Source organism: Rattus rattus, chromosome 1, assembly GCF_011064425.1.
Source record: "Rattus rattus isolate New Zealand chromosome 1, Rrattus_CSIRO_v1, whole genome shotgun sequence".
Taxonomy (NCBI): domain Eukaryota; kingdom Metazoa; phylum Chordata; class Mammalia; order Rodentia; family Muridae; genus Rattus; species Rattus rattus.
In genome coordinates this window covers 155,846,545-155,871,252 of record NC_046154.1, presented here as the reverse complement: position 1 = coordinate 155,871,252, position 24,708 = coordinate 155,846,545, and the positions used below count along the sequence as shown (strand labels likewise).

Sequence of the window (24,708 nt, the reverse complement as noted above, 5' to 3'; positions counted from 1 at the left end):
GCAAAGCAAGCCTGCCCCTTTAAGGTAGTGTCCCTCCCCTACCCCCTCCCTGCAGGTGACCCTTGTCCAGCCTGCCTGCCACAAGAAGGCTGGGTCCCCCTTCCTCTTTTGTGTCTCCTGTCCTGCTGTCAGGTAATGCTCGCTGGAGTGGGGAATCGCCAGCTCTTGTTTCCCAGGGTGGGCACTGCTAAGAAGTCTTCTTCCTGAATGCATCTGGGGTCACCACTCACCTGCCTCTCCCTCTTAACTCCTGGTTTAGGGACACTTTGGCTCACCTCTTCAGGCAATGTGGGGATGGGGTTGGAAGAGATGCAGCTCAGTAGCAGATGTAAGGCACCCGTGGAGGGGTGCGCTCAGGAGAAGGCTTGGGGGGCACTGAACAAGTTATGGGTTATAAAATATTTAAGAAAAAACCAAGTACAGGTTCTTAACCATGTGGCTTCCTCAGGGCAGAGGGTGGCCCCTCCCCAGTCAGGGCCCAGCCGAGACTGACTTTTGACCCCCCCATCCCAGAGACCAGTCAACCATTAACTCCTATATGAACCTTCCCACACTTGCCCCACCTCTGACTCCGCCCCAAAGCAGGTGGGCTAAGGGGAAACCTATCCATTTCAGCCCTCTATGTGACGTGGCTTCCACTGCATCTGAAGACTGAACTCCCTGACTCAGAAATCTCTTAAGGTCCACAGTGAGGCCCTCCAGGGACCTGAGGTGCCATTAGGAGTGAGGCCCTGCATATGTGGGGGTGAGGGGAGTAGGGCGGTGGAACAGGTTGAGAGGTGGGTCTTGGGGATCTGAGATACTAGTCTGGTTTCTAGACCAGACCTAAGGAGAGCTCTGGGGTCAGGAGGCTGCTCCAGAAGGCAGAAGGAAGGGGCAGAGTAAGCCTGAGGCTGCAGAGGCTGCAGATAGACTCAGTAAGTGGCAGAAAGTATAACATGAGCATCTCCCCAGCTCCGAGCCCAGGAGCAAAAGCCCTGACCCAACCCCTCCTGCTTGTTCTAGGGTACAATCCTCAGGATGTCCCAAAGGAAATAGAAGTCAGAACCAGAGCCTCTAACCCATAGCCCTAGTGATGGGGCCCCCCGTACATCATCTGTTGGCTGGCCTGTGTGTGGGGGTGGCCTTGGGCTGGGTAGAAGGCTCAGTCCCCAACCTGGGCCCAGCCGAACAGGAACAGAACCACTACCTGGCCCAGCTGTTCGGTCTATATGGAGAGAATGGGACATTGACTGCTGGGGGCCTGGCCCGGCTTCTCCACAGCCTAGGACTGGGCCGAGTTCAGGGGCTCCGCCTGGGACACCAAGAGCCTCCAACTGGGCGGGCTGCACCCACGAGTGGCGACAATTTCACACACAGGTATTGACCTCTCTCCCAAACACAAATGTGACATCTCCTGGTTCTACTCAGTGTCTGCTTTGCTCCAGTTGCCCAGTGCTGGTTTTGGGGGGATGAGTCCTCTAGCACCAACTGCTCACCTCTATTGCTTTAATTCTCCAGAGGAGTAAAGTCCTTGCTCTTGGTGCTGCTTGTCTCCAGTCTTCTGGCTTTCCCTGACAGGCCAACAGCTACCCATTTTAGGCTCTCCTATAAGTGACACCTCTCAGATCTTCCCAGGCCTGACTGGTTGTCTCCCGCTCCCAAAACCTCCCAGGAGACGATGGCTCAGGGCAGGTGTCAGGGAACTCGAGTGAGTCTGACTTGCTAATCAATCTAATACAGGCTTCAGGAACTGGAGCTGAGTGTGGATGTCTGGGCAGGAATGCCTCTGAGCCCTTCAGGTTGGGATGACCAGGAGGACTCAAAGGCACATGATCTGCATGGGTCAGGGCCCTCGGGCCTAGACCTCTTCCACAGGCTTCTGCTGCTGGACCATTCGTTGGCTGACCATCTGAACGAGGATGTAAGTCCGAGTCTCTAGACAGGGAGAAAGAGTCATGGAAGCAGGTGGCCTGAGGTATTCAGCCCTCAGGGGGCTTGAAGTATGTAAAGAGTAAATGAATAACTCCTCATTATTTGGCTATGTTATTCTAATGGTATGAGCTGTTCCCTTTGACCTTAGTATAGGCTGGCCAAATTCAGGGGCGTCACTTAGCAAACACACAATCCAGGGAAGTGTCTCAGAGTAGGCTGTGGGAATAGTTATGTGGAGAAGTGTCCTCAAGATGATGTCCCTCTAAGACAATCCATTCGTCCCTTGTCCTACATACACAAGGCGGCTGCTGGACAGCTCTGCTGGACCCCGAGGTCGGTTGGCATGCCCCATCAAAAGAAGCACTCCAGCCTAGGCTGGATCAACACATGGTGGGGTATTGATTAAAGATGTATGGGCATGTCGGGTTTCTTGACTAGTTGCCAAAGTAGTTCCTCACGAACACAAGGGCATTCCTAGGGCACGAGAGGGAGATGGAAAACAGCAGTGTTCTCGAGCAAACTAAGACGTTAGTGTCGACTACTACATCGGACTGAATGCTCACCAGTGACTTAGTCCTTAAGTTCCCTCGTCCCCTCTCTCTGATGCATGTGCCAGTGTAAGCCCAGGGGACCCTGAGAGAACTGGGACTCTGTGGAAGAACAGATGTCAGGACTTGGGTGGCAGTTCACTTTGACTCCCTAATACATGGCCCTCCCTTCGATCTCCAGTGTCTGAATGGTTCCCAGCTGCTGGTCAATTTTGGGCTGAGCCCTGTTGCTCCTCTGACCCCTCGTCAGTTTGCTCTGTTGTGCCCAGCCCTGCTTTATCAGATTGACAGCCGTGTTTGTATCAAAACCCCTGCTCCAGCACCTCCAGGGGATGCACTGTCTGGTCAGTGGATGAGTGGGGTGGGCAACATCCTGGTAGGGCGTGGGTCCTTTGCTAAGAGGGGTCTTCTTGGGGTCCAACTTCCCTTGAGTGTGTCTGTCCACGTTGTGCCTCTGTACCAGCCTTTTCCTAATATTAGGCCCGATTAATTCTTCCCAGCCCTGCTTCATAGTGGCCTGGCAGTCCTGTTCCTCAGCCTCCCTGCTCCCCTCTCCCTGCTGCTGCTGCGGCTCTTAGGACCTCGTCTGTTGCGGCCTGTGCTGGGCTTCCTGGGGGCCCTGGCTGTGGGCACTCTCTGTGGGGATGCCCTGCTCCACCTGCTGCCACACGTATGTGAAACTCCATCTTCACCACCTGACCCAGCTGATCATAGAGCCGTAGGACCCTTGTTCTTTTCCGTCAGCTCCCACATCCTGACCCCTCACCCCCGGTTTCAGCCACAGCTGTCTTCTACTGGGATGCTTGAGTAAAAGCTTGCTGGGAGAAGGGGATGCTATTGGGCTGTAGGGGTTTCCAGGGCCTGCCCTGTTCTACTTCCTGACAGGCACAAGGAGGACGGCACACAGGACCTAGTGAGCAAGCAGAGGAGGATCTGGGTCCAGGGCTGTCAGTGCTTGGTGGCCTCTTCCTGCTCTTCGTGTTAGAGAATGCACTAGGACTTGTGCGGCACAGAGGGCTCAGGCCAGTGAGTGACACCCTTTTCTTTTCCTCCTGCCAAACAGTCCTAGCCAAGCCAGGAGGGAGGGACAGCATGTGCTTCTGGTCCTTGGCCAATTGCACTGGACCTGTCCACCTCCGAGTGGGGAAGGGCCCCTTGGCGTAGACCTGGGACTTCTGGCCAAGTGGCTTGTTCTCTGCAGTTTATATCAACATTAAACAGAGAGAGAGACACCAACCTGGGAAAAGGGTGTAGGTCAGAAAACAGAGGCCAGGTGCTAGCAGTGGAACCAGGTGTTCATCTTCCCAGCTGGGCTGGCCTCCCCTTAGCCCCTGGCCCTGCTACCTCCTCCACCAGGAGGGATACCCTCCCATTTCAGAGATGTGGCAGGAACAAAAGGGATGTCGGAGAACCAAGCCCTGACCCAGAGGATGGCATTGGGATGGTCCTTCGACCCCTACAGGCAGCTTCAGGTGACTAGCAGAGAAAATGAGCTCATTGTCAGCCTGTAGCTCCCGCTTAACAGTTCGCAACACTTGACCTGGTCCTTCTTGCTGCAGAGGTTCAGGGCCAGAGGGAAAACAGCCAGTCCCTACCATCTCCAGCCCCTCCCGGATACCAAGGCCACAGTCATGAGCACCGGGGCGGTAGTATCGCATGGATGGTCCTCCTGGGAGATTGCCTGCACAACCTCACCGATGGGCTCGCACTAGGTTTGAGGCCAGACACAGTGATGGGAGGCAGGGCTCTGAGCTAGCAGGGGTAGGAGAGCTCCGAGGAATGTGGGAGAGCTGAGAACCAGAGGGAGCTCAGACAGCAACTCCTTTCTTCAAGAACACCCTTTGGCTCTCTGCTGGTGCTAGGTGCTGCCTTTTCCGACGGCTTCTCCAGTGGCCTCAGCACTACCCTAGCAGTCTTCTGCCATGAGCTGCCCCATGAACTGGGTAGGAATGGCACCAGTGGGGTAGGTGGGCTCCAGAGAGGGAGGGTCTATGAGAACTCGGAGGTTGGCAGGTGACAAAATAGAGGGGCAGCTCTGACTCACCCCTCCTGTCCTGTGCTCTCCCACAACAGGTGACTTTGCAATGCTGCTTCAGGAAGGGCTGTCCTTTCGGAAGTTGCTGCTGCTGAGCCTCGTCTCTGGAGTCCTGGGGCTGGGGGGTGCAGCCCTGGGGGTGGGGCTCAGCTTGGGCCCTGTCCCCCTCACTCCCTGGGTGTTTGGGATCACGGCTGGGGTCTTCCTCTATGTGGCCCTTGTGGATATGGTGAGATGTGGGGTAGAACTGACAACTTAAGGACAGTGGGCAGGTGGTGTGGAGAGGGACAATCAGACTGGCCATCTCCACTTCTTGGCCCATGGCCCCATCAGAAAAAAAATACTCAAAGGTGGGGGTTGCTGACCCTGTATGACAGACACCCTTTCTCTCTCTCTCATCAAGAGGACATTGCGTGGGGCAGGCCTGGTGGTGTGCACTGTTAGTCCCATCATTCTGGGCAGTGAGTTTGAGGTCAGCCTGGTCTATAAAGTGTTGCAGGCTAGTAGGGCTAGACGGTGAGGTCTTGCCTCATAGGTCAGAGCAGAATCGTAACAGTCTTTCTTCCTTGCAGCTGCCAGCCCTGCTCCGTCCTCCTGAGCCCCGGCCCCTGCCCCATGTGCTTCTGCAGGGGCTGGGGCTGCTGCTGGGGGGCAGCCTCATGTTTACTATAGCCCTGTTGGAGGAACAGCTACTGCCCATGGTTCCTGATGGCTGATGTGGGCCAGTGGCAAAGGATGCAGGTTGCCCTTCCTTCCCCCCACCACAGGAACGGAGGCGGGACACAGGGCCAGTAGGAGCAATAGGATTTTAATAAACAGAACCCATCCCAAAGCCATGACTACGACAGTTGTACTTGCACCAAAACAGCATAGAAAACCGGGGTGTAGTGGGAGGGCTCAAAGCAGGTTTGGGGAGGACAAGCATGGGGGGCCTGGAGGTTGTGGGGTGCATCAGTCTTCAGGGATAGCATTGTGCTTTAGCCCAGGTGGGGGGCAGGGCAAATGCACCAAGGTCCCCATTTTTTCCTGCTGCCCTCAGCACCCTGGAGATGCAGGTATCTGGGCCTATTGCTGCCCACCAGCATTAAACACCCCTGACCCCAACACTAGCACCACAGGGGGATCCAGGATAGGGAGAAGGGCAGGAGTGAGGAAATTGCTTAGAGAAAGATTCAACTAGAATCCAGTGAATTGTGCTCAGTTCTCTTTACTTCCTACAACCGAGTACATGGGTCACAGGGTGGAGGGTGCAACGGGACAGGAACATGCCCCTCCGTGCCCCCCAACACGCCTGCACACAGGATGGTGGTGTCTGCAGCATCACAGGTCATGCAGGGCATGGGGAAGGGGTTCACACACACATAGATGCCCACAGTGGGGACCAGACAGAACACCCCTGAATATACACAGCTGTACATGAGGAACCCCAGGTCCCCACCCAAACCTCTCCCCTGTCTTGCTGTTCCCCAGCAGGAGAACTGTATTGCTTTGAGAGAGCCACCCTGGGGCTGCTCTGCCAGGCACCCTCCCCTCCCACCCACCCCTATTTTGGCACATCTGCAAGACACGCGGCAGCGAGAGTAGGCACCCTCCCTCCCAGGCTTCTGTGGCTTGGAGTTGGGGAAGGGCGTAGGAGACACCATCCTCCATCTTTCCCCTAGCCCTTCCCAAACCCCTGCCAGACCCACTCCAGCCAAACCCACCCCAACCCGAAACACACACACACAAAGCTGAGCTATCCAGGAACACAAGTGAACAAGATTGTCCAGGATGGGAGCAGAGGCGGAGGAAGGACTGGAAGCAGAGACCCCACCCTGGCACCTGGTGTGGGTAAGACTGGCACAACAGCTACTTTAGTGCAACTGGAGGGGCGCCCAGAGTGAGGGTGGGGACAGGAGGGCCCAGGGAAAGGGCCTAGCAGGAGTGAGCGAGGGCCAAGGGTAGATCCTCTCGTCACCCATGTCCTCGGCCCTCCCGAATGCAGTGACAGTGTCCCCCTCACACCTACGTGGGCAACAGCAGCCTCAGAGTCAGTACCTTCAAGTAATTCAAGGAGCAGACCCTCCCCACCCCAACTCCCTCCTATCTCTGGGAATTTGGTCGCTTCTCCATAGGGGTTGGGTTGGGAGGAGGGAGTTCCCAAGTCAAACCCTTCTTTCTCCACCTCCCTCTTCCCAGACCACAGGGCTTGGTCCTCAAAGATTCCTCACCTCTGTCCTTGCCCAAGCTAGGTTAAGGCCCAGAGGGCCGGAGTCACCACAGAAGGGAAGAGGCTGCTCTGCTCCCTACCCTTCCTCAAAAGGTAGGGTTCAAACTTGGCGGGCAGGATGGGGCCATACTGGCTTGCCCCGGAGTAGGGTTTCTGGGCTAGGGTCTGTAAGGCTATTTTCCTTTGCGGTGGGAAGGGGAGGCAGGGAATGAACATTGGGTGTGGGGAGAGGGTGAGAAATGGCTGAGAGGGAAGGAGGAGGGGCCTCCCTGCTGGAGCAGTTACTAGAGTCTTCGACAGAGAAACACTCATGTGCATAACAGACACAGTGTGCATACTCCCAGCCCGGCAGCCTGGCCTCACCCCGCCTCTCAGGACCCCTTCCAAGACCACAGAGAGGGTTTTGGGGGTACAGTTGTAGAACCATTCACTCAGGCCCCACCATCCCCACCCCCAGCCTCTTCTCCCCTTCTGATCCGGGGAGGAAGAAGGTGCTTGGGTGGGCAGACAGCGGTGGAGACAGTGTTGAGTTTTCCTTTGGTTACATATTGAAGGCAAAGGTGAGCTGGACTTACAGTCAGAACGGATAGGGGTGAGGAGGGAGGAGGGGCCATGGCTGGGGTTAGAGAGGGAGGCGGCCCTCCTCAGCCCCTCCACCCCAAGGAACACGTGTCTACGTGGGGTGGCAGTCCCTCAGTCTCATGTCTCCCACCCCCCACAGCACCAAACAAAAGGAGAAGCCCCCTCCCCCAGGGGCAACTCCCCACCCCAACCTGGGCTGTACATTCAGTGGTTTTCAGCAGTCCTATGGCTCAGGGGGCCACGGGTGGGGGAGGTAGCCCGTCAGTCTCAGAGTCTCAGCTGGACAGTGGCAGTGACCCGGGTCTTTGGTCCATTCTGGGACCCACAGTTTGTGCCATTTGTTTTTCTGAAGTACACAAACCTACCAAAGCCACCGCCCAATCAGAAACATTCCCCCAAAATCAGAAACTAAAAACTGGCTCTTTTCGTGTCACCCTCTGATTCCCATGTCTGTTTCCCTGTCTCCTATGTAGCCCTACTCTATCTCCTTTGCTGGGACCTAGGGCTGTCCCCGGCCGGTCCTCATGTAAATAGGCCTTTTCACAAAAGTGCTTATTACTTGAAGCAAGTGCTTTAGAGCTGCGGTGGGGAGAGGGGAGGGTAGAGAAGGAGAGGGAAGGAGATGTTCCCTCCCCACCCCACCCCCTTAAGATTGGGGGGCATTCTGCCTGTTTTACTTCTCCACACCCGTTTAAGTCAAAGAGGTTTTTTGTTTTTTTTTTTTAAAAAAAAATCTTAACATTAAAATAAATATGCAGTGGCCATGAGAATGGTCAAAATGCTTCAAAAAACACAGGGGCTGGGAACCCCGGGTGGGGTGCGGGATTTCCTTTGGCATAAGGAGAGGAGGCTGCTTGTCCTCCAGGCCTCCTCACAGCCACATGAGGAGGGACAGAGGACCCCCTGCCATCTTCCCAGCATTGCTGACAGTATGCACGGGACAGCAGGGAGCAGACAGCCACCAGAAATCTCATCTAGCAAAACAAAATGGGGCTCCTGACAAATCCACAGACTCTCCTCTTCTGTCACCAAGCATTGATAAAGGAGAACATGACGGGTACCCCAGTCACCTCAGGAAACCGTTTCCCTGCTCCCCATCCCCCCACCACCTCATTCCCAGCACCAAGATGAGAGGGGGGGGTGAAATGGGAAGATTTTAGGAGAGAGAATTGAAGTTAGGGGACAAGCTTTGCAGAACCAGCAGGGTGGGGGTGGGGGCGGCAGCCCTTAAGAGAGGTCACATTGATTGTCGTATAGGGAAGGAGAGGACATGGAGGGGTGTGGGCAAGAGGGGCATTGCAAGGCCCTTTGGCTTTGAAAATAAAAATAAAAACTAAAAGCTGCACAGTCCTTCTCACCAATAATGGTCATTTGGAAGCCTTGAAATGGTTTAGGATCTGAGGGTTGGGGGCGGCAACACAAAGATAAACAGAGACTGTGAAAGAGAAAGGTTGAGACAAACACCCCAGGCTTCTGGGACCAGCATGAGGTATGATGCAGGGGATCTGTCGGGAGGAAGGGCTCCCTGGGATGGCCCCTCTCCCCTCAGCTCACCCCTGGCAAGGGTGGCAAGACATTCAAGGGACACAACTGAAAATGGCTAAGAATGTAGGTGACGCAAGCGTGGGTGGGAAGGAGGTGGAGGGATCCCCAGGAGGGACCCCCTGTGCTGTGTAAACGAAGCCCATCCAGTTCTCAGTTCTCAGGGGCAATACTGATGGTGGCCAAACTGGGCAAGGGTGCACTGTGGGGTGGAGGGGCAGGACCTCTATTCAAGTTCTGTGTCTTGGCCCCTGGCTGAGGTATTGCGTGTGAGGAAGGGACACTGGGTTACGGGATTGGGTCCAACTGTGCAGAGGCTCACCAAGGAGATGGACAGGGCATCTGAAGGGACCAGGGCCAGATGCAATGCTACATTTGAAGAGAACACTGCCCTCCTCATTCCAGCCCAGTTTGGCTTCTCGGGTACATTCTAGAACCTTATCAGTGCAGCGTCTACTCGGCCCATCTTTCCCATGCTGGGAGGGCAGGGGCCTGAACTGAGCCACAGCGTCCATCTGTTGCTCCCTTGACCAGTGCTCCCCCTCCCACGGAGGAAGGCCTGCTTCCCTAATAAGAGGTCCCCACACTGCTCCTGCCCTTCCCACCATCTTTGGCTTCATATCAGGAGTGACTGGGGCAGTAGGTACTCTCGGACATGACAGAAGGTAGACAGACACAGGGCATGGAGGAACTCTGGGATTGGGGGACACAGGAGGGAGAACATGGTCCCTCCCTCCATCGCATGCAAACACATGCCTGAGACACAGAGGACGTACATTAGGGCTGTAGTTTTGAAATGGGCAGGATATTCGTTTGTTTCTTACCCTAAAAGAATAAAATGCTTACTTAAAAATTCATGACAAGCCTCAAAAGTCCAAGAAGAAGAGAGCCAAGGAGGGAATGGCCACAGGCTCCCCTCCCCCAAAGGAAGTTAAAAGAAAGAAGCAAGGTTAAAGTGCGTGGCTGGGCCAGGCCAGGGGGACAGGAGCAGGCTGTGGGGCAGAGGCAGCCCTTGGTTTGCACATGAGGAGCCAGGGGACAGCGCAGGTCTGGGCCAGCTTCAGTAGTTGCTGCTTCAAGTGTTTGCATTTGAATTTTAGGGGGGATAGGATGTGGGGGGAAGCTCTAGGCCCCAGTGCTAAATACCCTCCCCCCATCCTCTAGCTGCCCCTGAAGGGAGAGGGGGACACCCCCAGAGTGCTCACACAGTACCAGAAATTAAGGCTTCTCACTGCTGCAGGGATGGAGGGGCCAAGCAGGGAGGCAGTGATGGGTATGGAAGAAGAGGAGGGGTCTGCCTGGCAGCAGAGTAAGGGGAGTGAGCACAGAGGAAAGGGGGAGGAAGAGTTGGGGGAGCTGGCAGCAAACAGGGGAAACAGAGATGGAGTCAAAGGGGAGCCAGGCATTTAGCAATCATTTTGGGACACTTGGCAGAAGGGGTTGTCCTGGGGGTACAGAGAGCCTAGGGTGCTCCCTGTAGGTCCCAGACCTCTGCCAGGCCAGGATGGGATGGCAAAGGGGTAAGCAGCTGCTCCCCAGTGCGTCCTTCCCCTGCCCCACCACCCAGTCGTGTTCTCCTTTAAAGTGCCCTAAATGTTTAGACTTTTTTCTAAATAAATAGAATAAGGTATCAAGCCACCGGCAGGGAGAGGGACACTGAAGGGGGCTACTCTGAGTAGCAGCCATCTAACCCAATGGCGCCATGCCGCTCCTGGCTGTAGGGACAGGAGGCCCCGTGAGGCAGGGCGCCACAGCCACCCACCGTCTTGGCGGCTGCGATGCCGCAGTTCTTGAGCAGGCTGAAGCTGAAAGGACTGACGGCGTCCTTGGGTGGGAAAGGCTTCATGGTGGAGAGGATCAAGGCCAGGCAGTCTGCCACATCTTTGTTGGGAGCGCAGGCCAGTGCTGGAGTGTGACCTGTGGGACAAAGCAGGGAGAACTGAGGCTCAGGGTCCTGCATTGCAGCCCCACCTACCCTTTTAGGTTGAGCTCTCTAGCACCCACTGTAGCTGGAAATCCAGGTGGCCAGAGCCCAGGGAGGCCCGGGGCAAACTCTGAGTGCAGGGCAAAGGGCAGCAGACCGGGATGGGTGGTGAGTTTTCCTGATCCTACCACATCCACCCAGTTCCATCAGACCCCTGTGGGCTCAGAATACTGCTGCTGTGTCCCTGCTCTCACAAGGTCCCCTGGGAAGAAAATCTCATGTATAACAAGTTCGACCTCCTGAAGAATGTCCTGACCCCACCCACCTTCTTCATCCACAGCCAGCACTGTGGCCCCACGACTCAGCAGGGCCTGCACCACAGAAGCCAGACCATTCCGGGCAGCAATGTGGAGCGGCCTTAGAAGAGAAAAACAAAGAAGGCACACTGAGTAGGGTGCCAGGCTGTCCTGCCACCCCAAGGTGGGTGACAAGGACACGGAATAAATACTGTGAGCTCTAGAGAGCCCCTGGAGGGCAAGTTACTTTCTTCACCCACCTGCCTCCCCCAGCCAGGAGCCCCCTTCCCCGGGCACTCACATCTGCAGCGCACTGTTGGTAGCATTGATAAGGCCAAGGTCTTGGGTTTCCGCCAGGATCATGAGGGCACATTTCTCATGGCCCTGAGGAAGAGGAACGAAAAGTAGACACTTGGAACAGGAGCCAGGTAACAGGGTAGAAAAAGGGAGGGAGGTGAGCAGAGACATGCTTCACCAGTCAGGTAGCCTAGGAGCCCTGGTTTCTGTTACAGTTCACCCTGCAGCACAGTCCCGCACCACTGTTCTGAGTTCTAGCCTCCACACGCACTCCCTGCTCATCTGCGCAGTACCTTGCTACAAGCCAAGTGAAGGGCAGTGTTCTTGTTCTCATCCAGCACAGTCAGGTCTGCCTTCCCTCGGTACAGCAGAAATTCTACAAAGGAGACCACACAGAGGCTGAAGTCCTCCTCCAGAGGGGTAGTCACCCCACTCACCACCTTCCTGCCACAGCAGATCCCTACGCACCCACAGCAGCAGTCTGTCCATTCTCAGCGGCCGTCATGAGTGCAGTGCGGCCAGTGTGGTCAGTGGCATTCACTTCAGCTTGATGCTGCAACAGCATCCGGAGTCCAGAGACATTGTCCGCAAAGGCAGCGGCATGAAGGGGGGTCCTGGAGGCCCAGAGTAGAATGAAACAGGGATGCTCTTCTGCATGGGCAGAAGCCAACACCAGCGGGGTTTGCCACTCACCGTCCTTTGGCGTCCCGGCTGTTCACAACCTTGGCACCCAGAGCCCCCAGCAGCATCTCTGTGGTGCTGTCTTGGTTATTAATTCTAGAGTGGGGAGGAGGCATCATCAGAATCAGGACACCCAAGGCCTCCCTACCCTCGGCCCAGGCCAGCGCCCAAGAGTGAACTGATCCACACGATGCTTACACTGCACAGTGCAAAGGAGTGAAGGGGTTTCCCTCCAAGTATGAGAACGGGCTGTGTTCAAGTAACAACTCCAGACAATCTTCATGTCCTGGGCACGAGGAAGAAAGTGTGGCGAAGGTGAGAAACACCAAGCGTCTCCATCTACTCTGTCGTATCTTTAGCCCCCATCTACTTCCAGACCCCCCCGGCACACACCCCTGTGCCTGTCGAAGGCCCCAGTACCAGTGTAGGAGGCCCAATGCATGGGCGAGTATCCGCTGTAGTCGACACCGGCATCCAGGGGGTCTGTGGAAAGGGCAGCCTGCAGCAGAGTCCGCAGCACTGCAGTATGGCCGCAGGCTGAGGCCAGGTGAATGGGTGTGCGGCCCTTAAAGTCTCGGCACAGTACAAATGCATCGTGATCCAGCAGTGCAGCCAGGCAGTCCTCACAGCCAGTCACTGCCTGCAGGGCACACAAAGGTGACAGAGGTAAGAGGTCACTCTTTTGACACTGGCTAGTTGCTGGGGGCTAGCCCAGGAGCAAGAACTACTCCCAGGAATCCTTGCTTATCTCTACAATAATTCCAGTGTTAGGGACCAGCAGCTGCATTCCTGACAGTCTGAATAGCCACAGTCAACCCTGAGGTTCTTGGAACAAAAGACCAACCAGAGAGCAAGAAACAAGACATCAATGGGTTCTGTGGCTTTGAAGGCCAGGCACACCAGTAGGCTCGGCTACTCAGGAGGTTGAGGCTGGAGGATTACTTGAGCCCAAGTGAAGGACCAGCCTGAGTGAAATAATGAGAGCTCTAAAATAAAAAGATCTGCTGGGCATAGTGGTACAGCCTATCTTTAATCCCAGCACTTGGAAACTATGTGAGTTCAAAGCCAGCTTGACCTAGAGTTAGTTTAGAGCCTGCCAGGGCTCCATAGTGAGATCCTGGCTATAAAGGTGGGTAGGGAGGGCTGGAGAGATGGCTCAGCGGTTAAGAGCACTGACTGCTCTTCCAGAGGTCCTGAGTTCAATTCCCAGCAACCACATGGTGGCTCACAGCCATCTGTAATGGGATCTGATGCCCTCTTCTGGTGTGTCTGAAAACAGCTACACATAAAATAAACCTTAAGAAAAAAGTGTGTATGTAACATAAATAAATAAATTTTTAAAGAGAGAGACAGACAGAGTGGGGAGAGGAAGGAAGGAAGGAAGGAAGGAAGGAAGGAAGGAAGGAAGGAAGGAAGGGAGGGAGGGTAGCTAGAACGCAGTCTCTAAGGGGAGAGCTGAGTGTCACCATTAAGGGATGGGAGGCATTCATCAAAGTGCAGGCCCAGTAAGATCCAGAGACAAAAATCCTACTGTAGGGGGTTGGGGATTTAGCTCAGTGGTAGAGCGCTTGCCTAGCAAGCGCAAGGTCCTGGGTTCGGTCCCCAGCTCCAAAAAAAAAATCCTACTGTACTCACTAGACACTCTTGATGATCTGCTACTGGTGGGTTCTACTGTCCACCCCAAGACCTGCCAGTGAACAACCTCACTCCCAGAAGCCTACTCACCCCACGGTGGAGGGCAGTGCGGCCCCGGAGGTCAGCAGCATCAGCCGTGGATCCTTTCTCTAGCAGCAGATGTACACAGTCCACATGACCATTCATAATGGCCAGCATCAGTGGGGTTCTACAGAGCAGGCGGGACAGAAAGTGAGGTTCGTCACTTCTCAGCTGTTTGGCAAGGACCAAGTAGAGAAGGATGAGGGTCTGGAAGAGGGGAAAACGTATCCATTGCTGGCCCACACTCACTGTCCATAGGCATCCATGACATCTGTGATATCAGCGCGCTCCCCACTGTCAATCAGCAAGTGCAGGGAATCGGTGTGGCCAGAGGCAGCTGAAAGAAAAGGGCACCTTTGTCAGGACAGTGCCAGGAGGGCAGGAGGTAGGTTGAATCTGGGCTCAAGGATTGGAGTTCTGTGAAGGCCCAGGGCATAGAAAGAGCTGCAGGCAGGAAGCTATTATTCAAGGCTTCGAGTTTCAATCTTCCTGGCCCACGCCCACTCCCAGCTCATCTGCTCCGGGGGATTTGGCAGTGGTTTAAAGGGGACCACTAACCAGCAGCATGTAAGGGTGTCCACTTGCGTTTACGCTCCTTGATGAGGGCAGAGGCACCATGGGCCGTCAGTACCTCCACACACTCAGTGGAGCCTCGCTCAGTGGCCAGGAAGAGCGCGGTCCGGCCCTTGTGGTCCCTTACATCCAGGTTCACCAGCGTCTCAGCCAGTGTCTTCAGGGCTTCACAGTGACCGTTGTAGGCCTACGGGCAAGCAAGAAACCGTTTCCAACTTGAAACCAACAGGCACACGCAGCTAAGGACACTCCCCTTCCTGCTCTGCCGTGTGCCACAAGTCCCTTGGGCTCATTCCAGACAACCTGCCTATAACATCCCAAGGAGAATGTAGAAACGGCTGGCAAGATGGCTCTGCAAGTCAGATGACCTGAGAGCTCCGTCCCTGGAACCCACATAAAGGCAGAAGGGACTCAGCTCCATGACGTTGTCCTCAGATCTTCACATGCACGCATGGTACTCACTTGTCCATACACACATCAATATAACACACAATCATACTTCAACAACAACAACAAACTATTCTTTTTAAAGATACAAGTACAAGGGTCATAGCCAGCATGCCCCTGGAGCATCAAGTCACAACAGGAAGGAACAGGAAAGATGCTGAACTCACAGCTAAGTGCAAAGGGCTGACGGGAACTGTACTCTCCACATCCTCCAGGCAGTTAAAGGACATTTCTAAGAGCTGCAACCGACAGGAAAGGACATGTTGAGGTTCTCAGACTTCTAAGATGTGGGCCCCGGCCACACTCACAGTAATCCCTTAATCTCCCAATTCAACTGTACCCGACTTTGTGATCACAAACCTGAAGGTTGTGATCCTACCTCCAAGCCCTATCCTTGCTCCCTTTCCCCAAGGCCAAGTCCCCATCCGTACCAGTTCGAGGTTCTGTCTGTTGCCGTAGGCGGCTGCATAGTGCACAGCTGTGTAGCCCTGCCTGTCCCGCAGGGAGGGGTCTGCACCATTATCCAATAAGAACTCCAGACAGCTGGGGAGGCAGGGACAGACTGTGAGGCTGAGATAGGTCCAGTAGGGAAGGTGCAGCTCTGGGAGGGTGGGGACAAGGGAGCCTGGCAAGCCACCCTCTGTTCAGTGGTTCTCTTAATTCTATTCAACCCTAGTTCTGGCCACACCAGGCCACCATCTCCAACACCATTCTCTATCCTGGGGACCTCTTCTGGAGAGTGTGGGCTATGCTTGGCTCCCAGCCTTGGTGAACATGCTCACTCCGGCCCCCAGCACAGTAAGCCTTGCCAGCAGGCCTGGCTTCTCCCCACATCGCTGAATAAGTCCGTCCAACTCATTGCAAACTCAGTGCGTGCTGCTTTCCTCTCCCGGGCCTCCTGCACCCTCGTCCTGAAGGTTCTCTTCTCAATGCCTTGATGTCCTTGGTATCCCTTGTCATGGTACAGAAGCCCATGACATCCAGCATTCACATTACTGACTGCTGGGTGCTAAGCATCTCGTATGCATCCATTTAACTCTAATTCTTCTCAGAGCCAGATGTAGTTTGATCCCTATTAGCATTGACAAAATTGAAGCACAGGGGATAAAAACCTTTCCAAAGTCTCAGAGCTGAGCCTTTTCAAAGTGGTGGGTTTTGTTGTTGTTGTTTTGTTGTATTTTTTTTTTTTTTGAGGTCTCTCTGTGTAGCCCTGGCACTCACTATTTATGCCTCTGCATTCCTAGTGCTAGTATTAAGGGGATACCACTATTCCTGGCTTTCTTATTTGCTTTTTTAACACAGTCCCCTGTAGCACAGGCTGGCTGTAAACTCACACGGCCACAAAGAATGAGTTCCAATTCCCGCCTCTGTCTCCTGAGGATTAAAGGTGACACCACCAGGCCTAACTCTTTTTAAACACAGGGTCTCATTATACAGCTGTGGCTGTCACAGAACTATCTATATAGACCAGGCTGGCCTTGAACAAAGGCCATCTGCCTCTACCTCCCAAATACTAGGATCAAAAGCGTGTGCCATGATGACCAGCTCTTTTGAAAATAAACTTCCGAAGTATAGATTCACAGAAAGATCGTGAAGATCGAGTTTTAGTTATGTTGCACGCTCAGTCTCTCCTTTTCCAACCTCTCATGTAGTCAGTATGAAGGTTCACCCATACAGGGTGTATGTGCGTGCATGCGTGTGTGTGTGTGTGTGTGTGTGTGTGTGTGTGTGTGTGTGTGTATGTGTGTGCATGCGCGCATGGGTGCGTGCGTGTGTGCAAGCACATGCGTGTCAGCTCTCAGCAGTCAGTCCTCTCCTTCCATCACCTGGGTCCTGGGAATGGAGCTCAGGTCATGGAACTCAGGAGCAAGCATCCGCACTGAGCTTTCAAGGCCTGATGGTTGTTTTAAGAAGGAAAAGAATTAAGGGTAATTCACCTGAGGTATCTGAGATATGTTCTTGCTGTGTAATCCAGGTCTAGAGCTTCCTGTCCTGGTCCCTTAAATGCTGCTGATGGGGGGCCCTTTCTTACTTTATTTTTAGGTGACCTTTTTCCTGTTTGTGACAGAAACCTACCACATAGCATGAGATGTACTGGAAATCAAGTCAATCCCCATGCTTCAGATTCCCAAGTGCTAGAGGCCACAGGCAAAAATCAACAAAACTAGGTTCCTTTTTTTTAAAAAGGAGTCTCACAGGGCTGGAGAGACAGCTCAGTGGTTAAGAGCCCTGACTGCTCTTTCTAGAGATCCTGAGTTCAATTCCCAGCAACAACAATCATCTGTAATGGGATCCGATGCCCTCTTCTAATGTATTTGAAGATAGTGACAGTGTACTCACATAAAATAAATAAGTAAACCTTAAAAAAAGCATTTAATTAAAAGTCCCGAGGGGTTTTTGTTTGTCTGTTTTTTACTGTTTGTTTATTTATTTATTTTAAGACAGAATTTCTCTGTGTAGCCCTGGCTGTCCTAGAACATGCTCTGTTGTGTTTTGTTTTGAGAGAAAGGATCTGACCATATAACTCTGGCCGACCTGTAACTCACTGTGTAGACCAGACTGGCCTCAAACTGCTCTTCCTCCTGAGTGCTACAATAAAAGTGTGCACCACTGCACCTGGCTTAATTCATCCTTATCCTTAGTACCAGCTAAGACGTGGTTCAGTGGCATCCTGCCTGTCTGGAATGAACAGACATCATCCCAGGGGCAGTCCCCAGCACCTTAGCCCCTAGAACGCCTGGAAAAGTGCTCAGGCAAAGCAGCCTGTGCGCAGCTTTCCCAGTTCCCTGCTCCTTGAGGAGAGGAGCTGCGTCTCACATTTGTCCTTCCCTACACATCCCCCACACTGCAGGCAGTGGTGGCAGAGGTGGCTGCCCCAGTGGAGATTCAGGATGGGCCAGGACGGCTCTGGCTCTGGGGGAAAGGTACATCCCAACTGTCTCTTTAATACTCACAAGAAGGCCTCCTTCCTACGGGATTCCTTCAGTAGCTCATCCTCTTCCGCATCATGGCTGGAAGCAGTGTGGGTTTCCGCTCTGGCAGAACAAAGGAAAAGAGGTTAGGACAGCTCAGGGAGGTGTGAGGGATTGAGGAGAACCAAGGTAGGAGCCTCACCTCCGGTAGGTGTCAGAGGCAGCAGCATAGTGAAGGGGAGAGCAGCCCTTACAGTCGGCCTCATTGACGCCTGCCCCGGCTGTCACCAGTGTCACCGCACACTGGTAGCTGCCATTGGCAGCTGCATAGTGCAGTGGGGTCCTGGAGAGCATGTTGAGGGACAGGTCAAAGAGTCAGGAACAGATATGAACACCAGATGTGCAGTAAAATGTACACATAACTCTGCCTCACTTGTGCCCCTCCGACCAGGCACTAGCTGTGCGCACCCCTGCACACTCACTCACCTTCCAAATTTGTCTCTCCTCCTCAGGTCAGCTCCACTGCTCAGCAGCAAATTAAGACACTCAACATTCCTGAAAGACAGACAAGGAGTTAGCGTGAGAGCCTTGAAGCATGGCCACCAATCCGGGGAAGGCTGAGAGGGCGCCAGGCAGACAGGGGGACCCACAGCCTTGCTCAGCTCACAAGTCCGAGGAAGAAAACGCACCCTCCAGAAGCAGCAGCATGAAGACAGGTGCGGCCAAGGCTGTCAGGTGTGTTGATGTCAAACCCAGCGGAAAGCACATGCTCATTACTGAGTGAAGACACGATGCTGTACAGCTGACCTGGAGGGGCACACCAACCACACTGCATCCAGGAGCCCTGTGCCACCGCCCCACCACCCAGCCGGTCAGCAAGTACCTGAGGAAAGAAGCTTCCGGCAACAGTCAGAGAATCCAAAGAGAACGGCTAAGTGCAGGGGGAACATGTCGTGGATACCGCGCCTGGGAAGAGGTGGACGGACAGAGTTACAGGCCTTGTTTCTGTGGCCACCACCACCCTGGGAGTCAGGCTCAGAGGGGATCCAGATGTGCCTTTAACAAGCGTCTCTGGACCTCTGTGTTTGACGTGTGAATCGTGTGAACAGACCCGATGTGCCCCAGAAGTGGGGTCAGGGGTCCTGACTCACCGGGCAGTATCTGCGCCATTGGTCATGAGAGTGCTGATGAGAAGCTCATGTCCGTATCGAGCAGCCACATGTAGGGGCGTGTTCCCGAATTTGTCAGCACAATCAATCTCGCTACCTGAGACAAGGATACACACACAACCCAGGCACATCTCAGGCTAAATCCGTTCACACCAGTTAGTGATCCCTCAAGCGCTGTTGTGTGTTGAGCTGATGTAAGCATTCAGGATGCATTATTTGGAAGCCTGAGACTGGGAAAGGCAGAGCACCCAGTGCCTGTTCTGGGTGGAGGATGGGGTAGGGAGGAAGAAGGAAGTCATATAGAGATGAAAGCCTTGGAGGAAGAGAGCACAGCGTCTCTGAGTCCTTACCATTCTGGATGAGGATCTGGGAACGCGTGAACCGCCCATGGATGGCAGCCATGTGCAGGGGACTTTTCCCTTCTTTACTCTATGGGAACATGAAGGTGGTTATTAAATGTAAAGTAGTTCTGTCTTTACATACATGTATGTATGTATGTACATGTACACCCTTGCTTTACATACATACATGCAGTGCTGTTTAGGAACGCATCAACGAGGATGGAATGTTATATAGACACCCCAGCCCCATTCTCAAGTCCCTGATAAGACCTAATTACCCACAAGATCAATAGGTAACTCCTCTAGGAAGGCCATCTGGACATGTTAGAGTGAGAGAGAGAGAGAGAGTGTGTGTGTGTGTGAGTGTGTGTGTATACACACATATATATATATACACACATATATACACATATATCTCATCCCCTCAGATACCTGGTAGTTGACGTCAGCCCCATTATTGACTAACAGCTCCAAGCAGAGTGCGCCATTGGTCGAGACAGCTGCCACATGCAGTGGTGTGAAACCCTTGTCATTTGGCTGGTTGACATTGGCTCCTGCATTCACTAGTTCGATAGCCACAGCATCTTGGCCCAGGTAGCAAGCGATGTGCAAAGCTGTGTTTCCGAAAGCGTTGGGCTCATCAATCTGGATTTCCGCAAGTGAGGGTATGGATTATCAGTTTAAGCAAAGTTGGAAACAGCCAGCTAGCCTAAGAGTCCTAGAAATCTGACTGCCTCAGCCCCTTCAGGCTTCTCATCCAAAACAATGATGGCACTGTTAGATAATGTAAGCCTTATTCAGACCCTTTCCCCATGCCCTTCTAACCTCCCGAAAGCAAACCAAATACCCCAGCATTCCCAACCCCTATAACAGAGTTTGACCTCCAGCTCCCTGTCCTGAGCCCCTAGACCCAGTATAGACTGCTCTGACCTCAGCCCCCATCCGAAGCAAGTACTTCACCACTTCGATCTGGCCACTGGCGGCAGCTGTGTGGAGCAGCCCGTAGCCCTTTCGATCTTTACAGCTGAGGTCTGCTCCACGTGCCACCAGCAGTTTCAGGACCTCTAAATGCCCTATGAGGGAAAAATAGAGAGGGAAGGAAGGAAGGAAGGGAAGAAGGAAGGAAGGAAGGAAGTTAGTTGAGGGTGAACCCCAAAGGCCCCAGTCTCCTCCCCCAAGCCCCAGGCTCCTCCCCCTATCCTTGTCCTGGGGACCCTAACAGTCAAATTCCTCCTTTTCCTCCAGTGTCTCTCACCTAGAAAAGCAGCCCAGTGCAGTGGTTGCCGCTCCTTTTTATCGCAGACATTCAGGCTGGCTCCCTTATTGAGGAGCAGGTTCACGGTCTATGTGAGGAGATAGAAAACAGGGGCTCAACCTACCGAAGTGCAGAGGCCTCTAACCTCCTGAAAAGGGGATGCACAGTGCTGGGGGCGACAGCTGACAATTAATGCCTACGTTCTTGAGCAGAACAATCTGGAGGACCAGAACTGTGGGTCAGGCACCAACGAGATGCCGCTGGATAAAAGAAATCCAAGGGTCTCTTCAGGTGCTTGCTGACTCTTGAAATCTTTAAAGTCTATAATACTGGTGCTGTCAGGATTAACTGGGCCGCAGAGGAAGTTCAAGAGTGTGTCAGCGTGAAATGTAAAAGGGGGGACGGAGATACAGGTGAACAGTCTATATCACTTGCCTACCATCGTCAACCCCAGAAAGCAGGAGAACTTCAACGTATGGGTCCAAAGTATAGCTAAGTGACACAGCCTTTACCGAACACCGGTAACACACTGGGTCAATAAAAACTCAATATAGGCTGGGGGTGCAGCTTTAACCTGAGCACTCAGAAGGCAGAGGCAGGTGGATCTCAGTGGGTTCAAGCTCAAGGCTGACCTACTCTACAAGGCAAGTTCCAGGCCAACCAAGCATGCATAGTAGGACCCCATCTCAAAAACAAGCAAACAAAGTCCCCACAAAATCCTCCATCTAACACAATTCCTCTGGTGCTGGAGCCTAATAACTATCTGAGCTACTCCTGTCCGGCGGGTCTGGAAGCACGTAAGTGAGTAGGAAGGGAGAAGAGGCTGTGCCTAGACGGTAATGCTCCTCACCTCAAGATGCCCACTGTGTACTGCGTGGTGGAGAGCGCTGCGGCCGCTCCTGTCAGCCACATTGAGGCTGCTCAACAGAGGTGCCAGAGCCTCGGCACACTTGGTGGCCCGGTTGGCAGCAGCCACATGCAGTGGTGTCTGCCACAGCTTGTCCCGGGCATTCACATCCGCGGAGTGTGCCAGCAGCAGCCCCAGCACCTTCTGTGGAGGAGCAGGGGACAAGAGGAGACAAAGGGGAGCAGGAAGTGAAATGGGAGGGCAGAAGGGAGGGGCTGGCAGAGTCACACGCAGTCCATCTTCCTAGCATGGTCTCTCTTCATTTTCTTTACACACCTAGTCTCTCCAAACCTGCAGTCAGTAGAGCTTAACCTCGCTGAGGAAAACAGGGATCTCTTCCCCAAGCCACTCAGCATCTACAGCCCTCCAACCCAGCACCCAAAAATCTCCACTCACACTTGCATCCACCCCTAGGCAAATTCACAAGTCCCAAGCTTACTTCCAGGAAAAACAAATGCTCCCACCGTGTTAATGGCAAAAACCACCCTTCCCTTAGCCTTTCCAAAGCTACCAAAATCATATCTATTAACAAACATACTGGATCCTCTCCAAAATCCAATGTGCCTGTTCAACGTGTCCCACACCATCCCCCCTGCACCCCCTAGGCTTTCTACCGCTGGGGGCTGGAGTCAAGGAAGTGATGGAGGGTCAAACAGGCCTTGGCTTGAGGGTTGAGGCACAACAGAACAGGATTCCATGTGAGTTTGGCCCCTTAGGCAGTCAACTTAAATGTGGCTTCAGGGGCAAGGACACAAGAATCGCCACTCCCCACCCATCACAGGAGAGAAATCTCAGTGCCCAGAGGGGGATCAGACTTAAGGTGGCCCCCAGGGAGGGATGAGTCACTCAGGCCTGGCAGCAGGGCCCCCGCAGTCTGCCAGCCCAGTGTTAAGCTCTCCCTGACGTCACATCAGCTGGCAGCACTCAGCCCCCCCTCACCAGCCGTTCTAGGGGCAGGAAGGAGAGGCCAAACTCTGGTCTCCTCCCTGTGTGGGGCAGAAGAGTCTGAGTTTCTCTAGCCCTTCAGCCCATCCTTTTGAAAGGGTGAAATGAGGTAGGGTCTGTACCTCGTTTCGGGAGGCAGCGGCACGATGAAGAGGGGTCAGCCACAGTGTGTCCTTAGCGTTGACATTAGCACCTGTGTGGACACAATTTCCTATTTTGTTGGGATTTGAGGAGGGGGAGGGAAGGAAACCAATCATCAGAATGGGGAACATGAACGGACAGAAAGCCATTCTTGGACCAAGCACCAGCAATCAATCCTGGGATCTAAAGAGACTTCTCCCCTCCCTAGGTGCCGCACCTCCCAGCTCCCCACTTTCACCTGACATCAGTAGCAACTGGAGGATGGGGACATCGCCTACGTAGGCAGCAGCATGCAATGGGGTTCGCCTCTCTTGGTCCTGGAAAGGCAGAAAGGAGAAGCAGCCGTAGAGAGAAATTATCCTGAACGCCAGTTCAAGTATAAGAACTCCAAGTCCTTCCCTTCCTCTAGGTTCTGCAGGGTCTTAAATCCCAATACCAGGCTTCAAAAGCCAGCATCCTGAGAGGGTGGAGTCAGGGCTACAGACCGAGAAACCTACTCCTTCTTCCAGGAGGGGTGGGGGGCGCTGCAGACCCCGATGGTTAAGAAGAGAACACCGGTTTTCTGGGCATCCCCAGAACCCCATGATCGGTGCTCCATGCCTGACCAACCTTAAATGTGGAGCAGGCTCCCATTTCTGGATAGAAAGAGCTGCAGTTTCATCAGAGCAGAGGAGAAACGGAGCCGCCCCACTTGTGGGGAGGGGTCCCGAACACGGGAGCCCGGATTCCGGCTCGCCATCCTCCCTGCTCCCAACTCACCAGTACATTGATGTTCTCCTTCTGTGAGAGGAGGGAACGCACTTCCTCCACATCTCGGCTAAAGATGGCCTGGACCAGGGGCGGCTGCAGGGAGAACCAGCTTTCAGGGAGCGGGCCCGAGCCACAGCGGAACCGGGAGGTGGGGGAGCACACAGGTTGGAGGGGGGCGTCGCTGGAGGGGCTCCGCTTCAGGGGTCCTGGCTGCAGCGGATTCTGGCCATGCCCCCACCGGTCGCCAGGCCCCCAAGGACACCCGCTCCGAGGAGGGGAGCACGGCATGGGGCGCGGCGGGAGCCGCGGGAACCCCGGGCTCGGGCCCAGCCTAGGCCGCACATCCCCGGGCTCGCGTGGCGGCGGCGCCGGGGCCTGGAAAGAGGAAGTGGGGAAAGGCGGGAGGGCTGACCTGGTCCGTGATGCTGAGGATCCCCATGGCCCGGCCCAGGCTCCGTCCGCATCGAGCTCGCGGCGGCGGCGGCGGCAGCGGCGGCGGCGGCGGCTCCACCGGGGACACGGGGCGGCCCAGGCGGCGGCTGCGGCGGCGGCTGCGGGGAGAGGGCGGCCCCGCCTACCGGGGGGCGGGCGAGCGGGAGCCCGCAGCGCTCCCTGGCGGCGAGCCTTGGCCGGGCCTCGGGGTGCTCGCTGTCCTCACTGGCTGCCCAGGCCTCGGCGCCCTCGCCCCGCGCCAGGACTGCCAGGGCGGCCGGGGTTCGCCCTGCTCCGCGCGCGGGCTCCTCGGCTCTGCCAGCGAACTACGCTGTGCCCTCCGCTGCAGCCGGGCGGCCCGAGGGATCCTCCGCAGGCCCATGGCTCGAAGTCGGGTCTCGCTCCCCCAGTGACTCCCGAGCTCAGGACCAAAACAGTCGGTCCGCTAGAGCTCACCCAGGCCACAATGCACCGGCAGAGCGGACGCCTTGCGGCCGCACTCACTTCCCGAAGTACCCCAGAGAGAGTAGTAACTCGGAGTGTGGCGACCCAAGGTTTACACACGGCCCCAGAACCAGTCTCCACTGGGTAGAAAGAAAATAGCACGATTGCTACGCTGCAGAGAAATCCCAAGAAAGACCCCTGCTTCAGGAAACCTCAGCGAAGAGCAGGACACTTGGCAGCTGGAGAAGGCCTGTAAGCCCAACTCCATAATTACTCCTGCCAGGTTAGGGTAATAACTGCTTTTCCCCCCCGTAAAAAGGCGGTAGAGAGGACCTCCCCCTCATCCATTGGAGAGGTCAAAAGAGGCAGCCAATCAGGGACAATTGGCAGAGGAGAAAAGAAAAGTGAAGATTGATAATGGGTATAATTTTAAAAGATGCTGTAGGGCCAGGCATGAATCATGTATAAGATTCCCGCGCTCTGGAAGCTGAGGCAGGAGGATTGTGTGTTCAAGAACTGTCCTGGCTACGTAGTGAGCCCGAGTCTATCCTATCTTCCTTTGCGTTGCTATGATAACGATGACCAAAAACGAAGAGAAGGAAAGGGTTTAGTTCTTCTTACATTTCCAGGGCACAGTCCATCCTTGAG

General features: G+C 54.5%; 2 protein-coding genes across 2 annotated transcripts; one reads left to right on the top strand and one right to left on the bottom strand.

Moving 5' to 3' along the window:
• Nucleotides 1–17: 17 nt before the first annotated feature.
• Slc39a5 (solute carrier family 39 member 5) lies at nt 18–5,329 on the top strand. Its single transcript, XM_032909099.1, has 12 exons — nt 18–132; nt 616–711; nt 1,006–1,359; nt 1,723–1,903; nt 2,644–2,806; nt 2,963–3,132; nt 3,348–3,488; nt 3,841–3,934; nt 4,022–4,174; nt 4,325–4,405; nt 4,536–4,726; nt 5,070–5,329. Exons 3-12 carry the CDS (start codon nt 1,076–1,078, stop codon nt 5,211–5,213), a joined length of 1,602 nt encoding a protein of 533 aa, XP_032764990.1. The 5' UTR covers nt 18–132; nt 616–711; nt 1,006–1,075; the 3' UTR covers nt 5,214–5,329.
• Ankrd52 (ankyrin repeat domain 52) lies at nt 5,291–23,689 on the bottom strand. The gene is made up of 28 exons (XM_032909096.1): nt 23,597–23,689; nt 23,194–23,277; nt 22,673–22,751; nt 22,416–22,486; nt 21,292–21,492; nt 20,442–20,529; nt 20,117–20,259; nt 19,619–19,831; nt 19,196–19,274; nt 18,828–18,942; nt 18,560–18,642; nt 18,366–18,483; nt 18,163–18,231; nt 17,879–18,019; nt 17,719–17,799; nt 15,196–15,307; nt 14,932–15,003; nt 14,303–14,504; nt 13,994–14,081; nt 13,754–13,871; nt 12,449–12,668; nt 12,227–12,314; nt 12,041–12,124; nt 11,816–11,961; nt 11,641–11,723; nt 11,352–11,434; nt 11,080–11,171; nt 5,291–10,747 (listed from the first exon to the last, which is right to left on the bottom strand). Exons 1-28 carry the CDS (start codon nt 23,621–23,623, stop codon nt 10,497–10,499), a joined length of 3,231 nt encoding a protein of 1,076 aa, XP_032764987.1. The 5' UTR covers nt 23,624–23,689; the 3' UTR covers nt 5,291–10,496.
• Nucleotides 23,690–24,708: the final 1,019 nt, after the last annotated feature.

Bases quoted from the DNA above. Each gene is read 5' to 3' on its own strand.
- Slc39a5 (XM_032909099.1), top strand. From the start codon at position 1,076: ATGGGGCCCCCCGTACATCATCTGTTGGCTGGCCTGTGTGTGGGGGTG. The intron at 3,133-3,347 runs GTATGTGAAACT...ACTTCCTGACAG, and splicing joins TGCTCCACCTGCTGCCACAC to GCACAAGGAGGACGGCACAC. The intron at 3,935-4,021 runs GTGACTAGCAGA...TTCTTGCTGCAG, and splicing joins ACCCCTACAGGCAGCTTCAG to AGGTTCAGGGCCAGAGGGAA.
- Ankrd52 (XM_032909096.1), bottom strand. From the start codon at position 23,623: ATGGGGATCCTCAGCATCACGGACCAG. The intron at 19,832-20,116 runs GTCAGAGCAGTC...GCGGAAATCCAG, and splicing joins TGCTTCGGATGGGGGCTGAG to ATTGATGAGCCCAACGCTTT. The intron at 12,669-13,753 runs GTGAGTAGGCTT...TGTGCCCTGCAG, and splicing joins GCACTGCCCTCCACCGTGGG to GCAGTGACTGGCTGTGAGGA.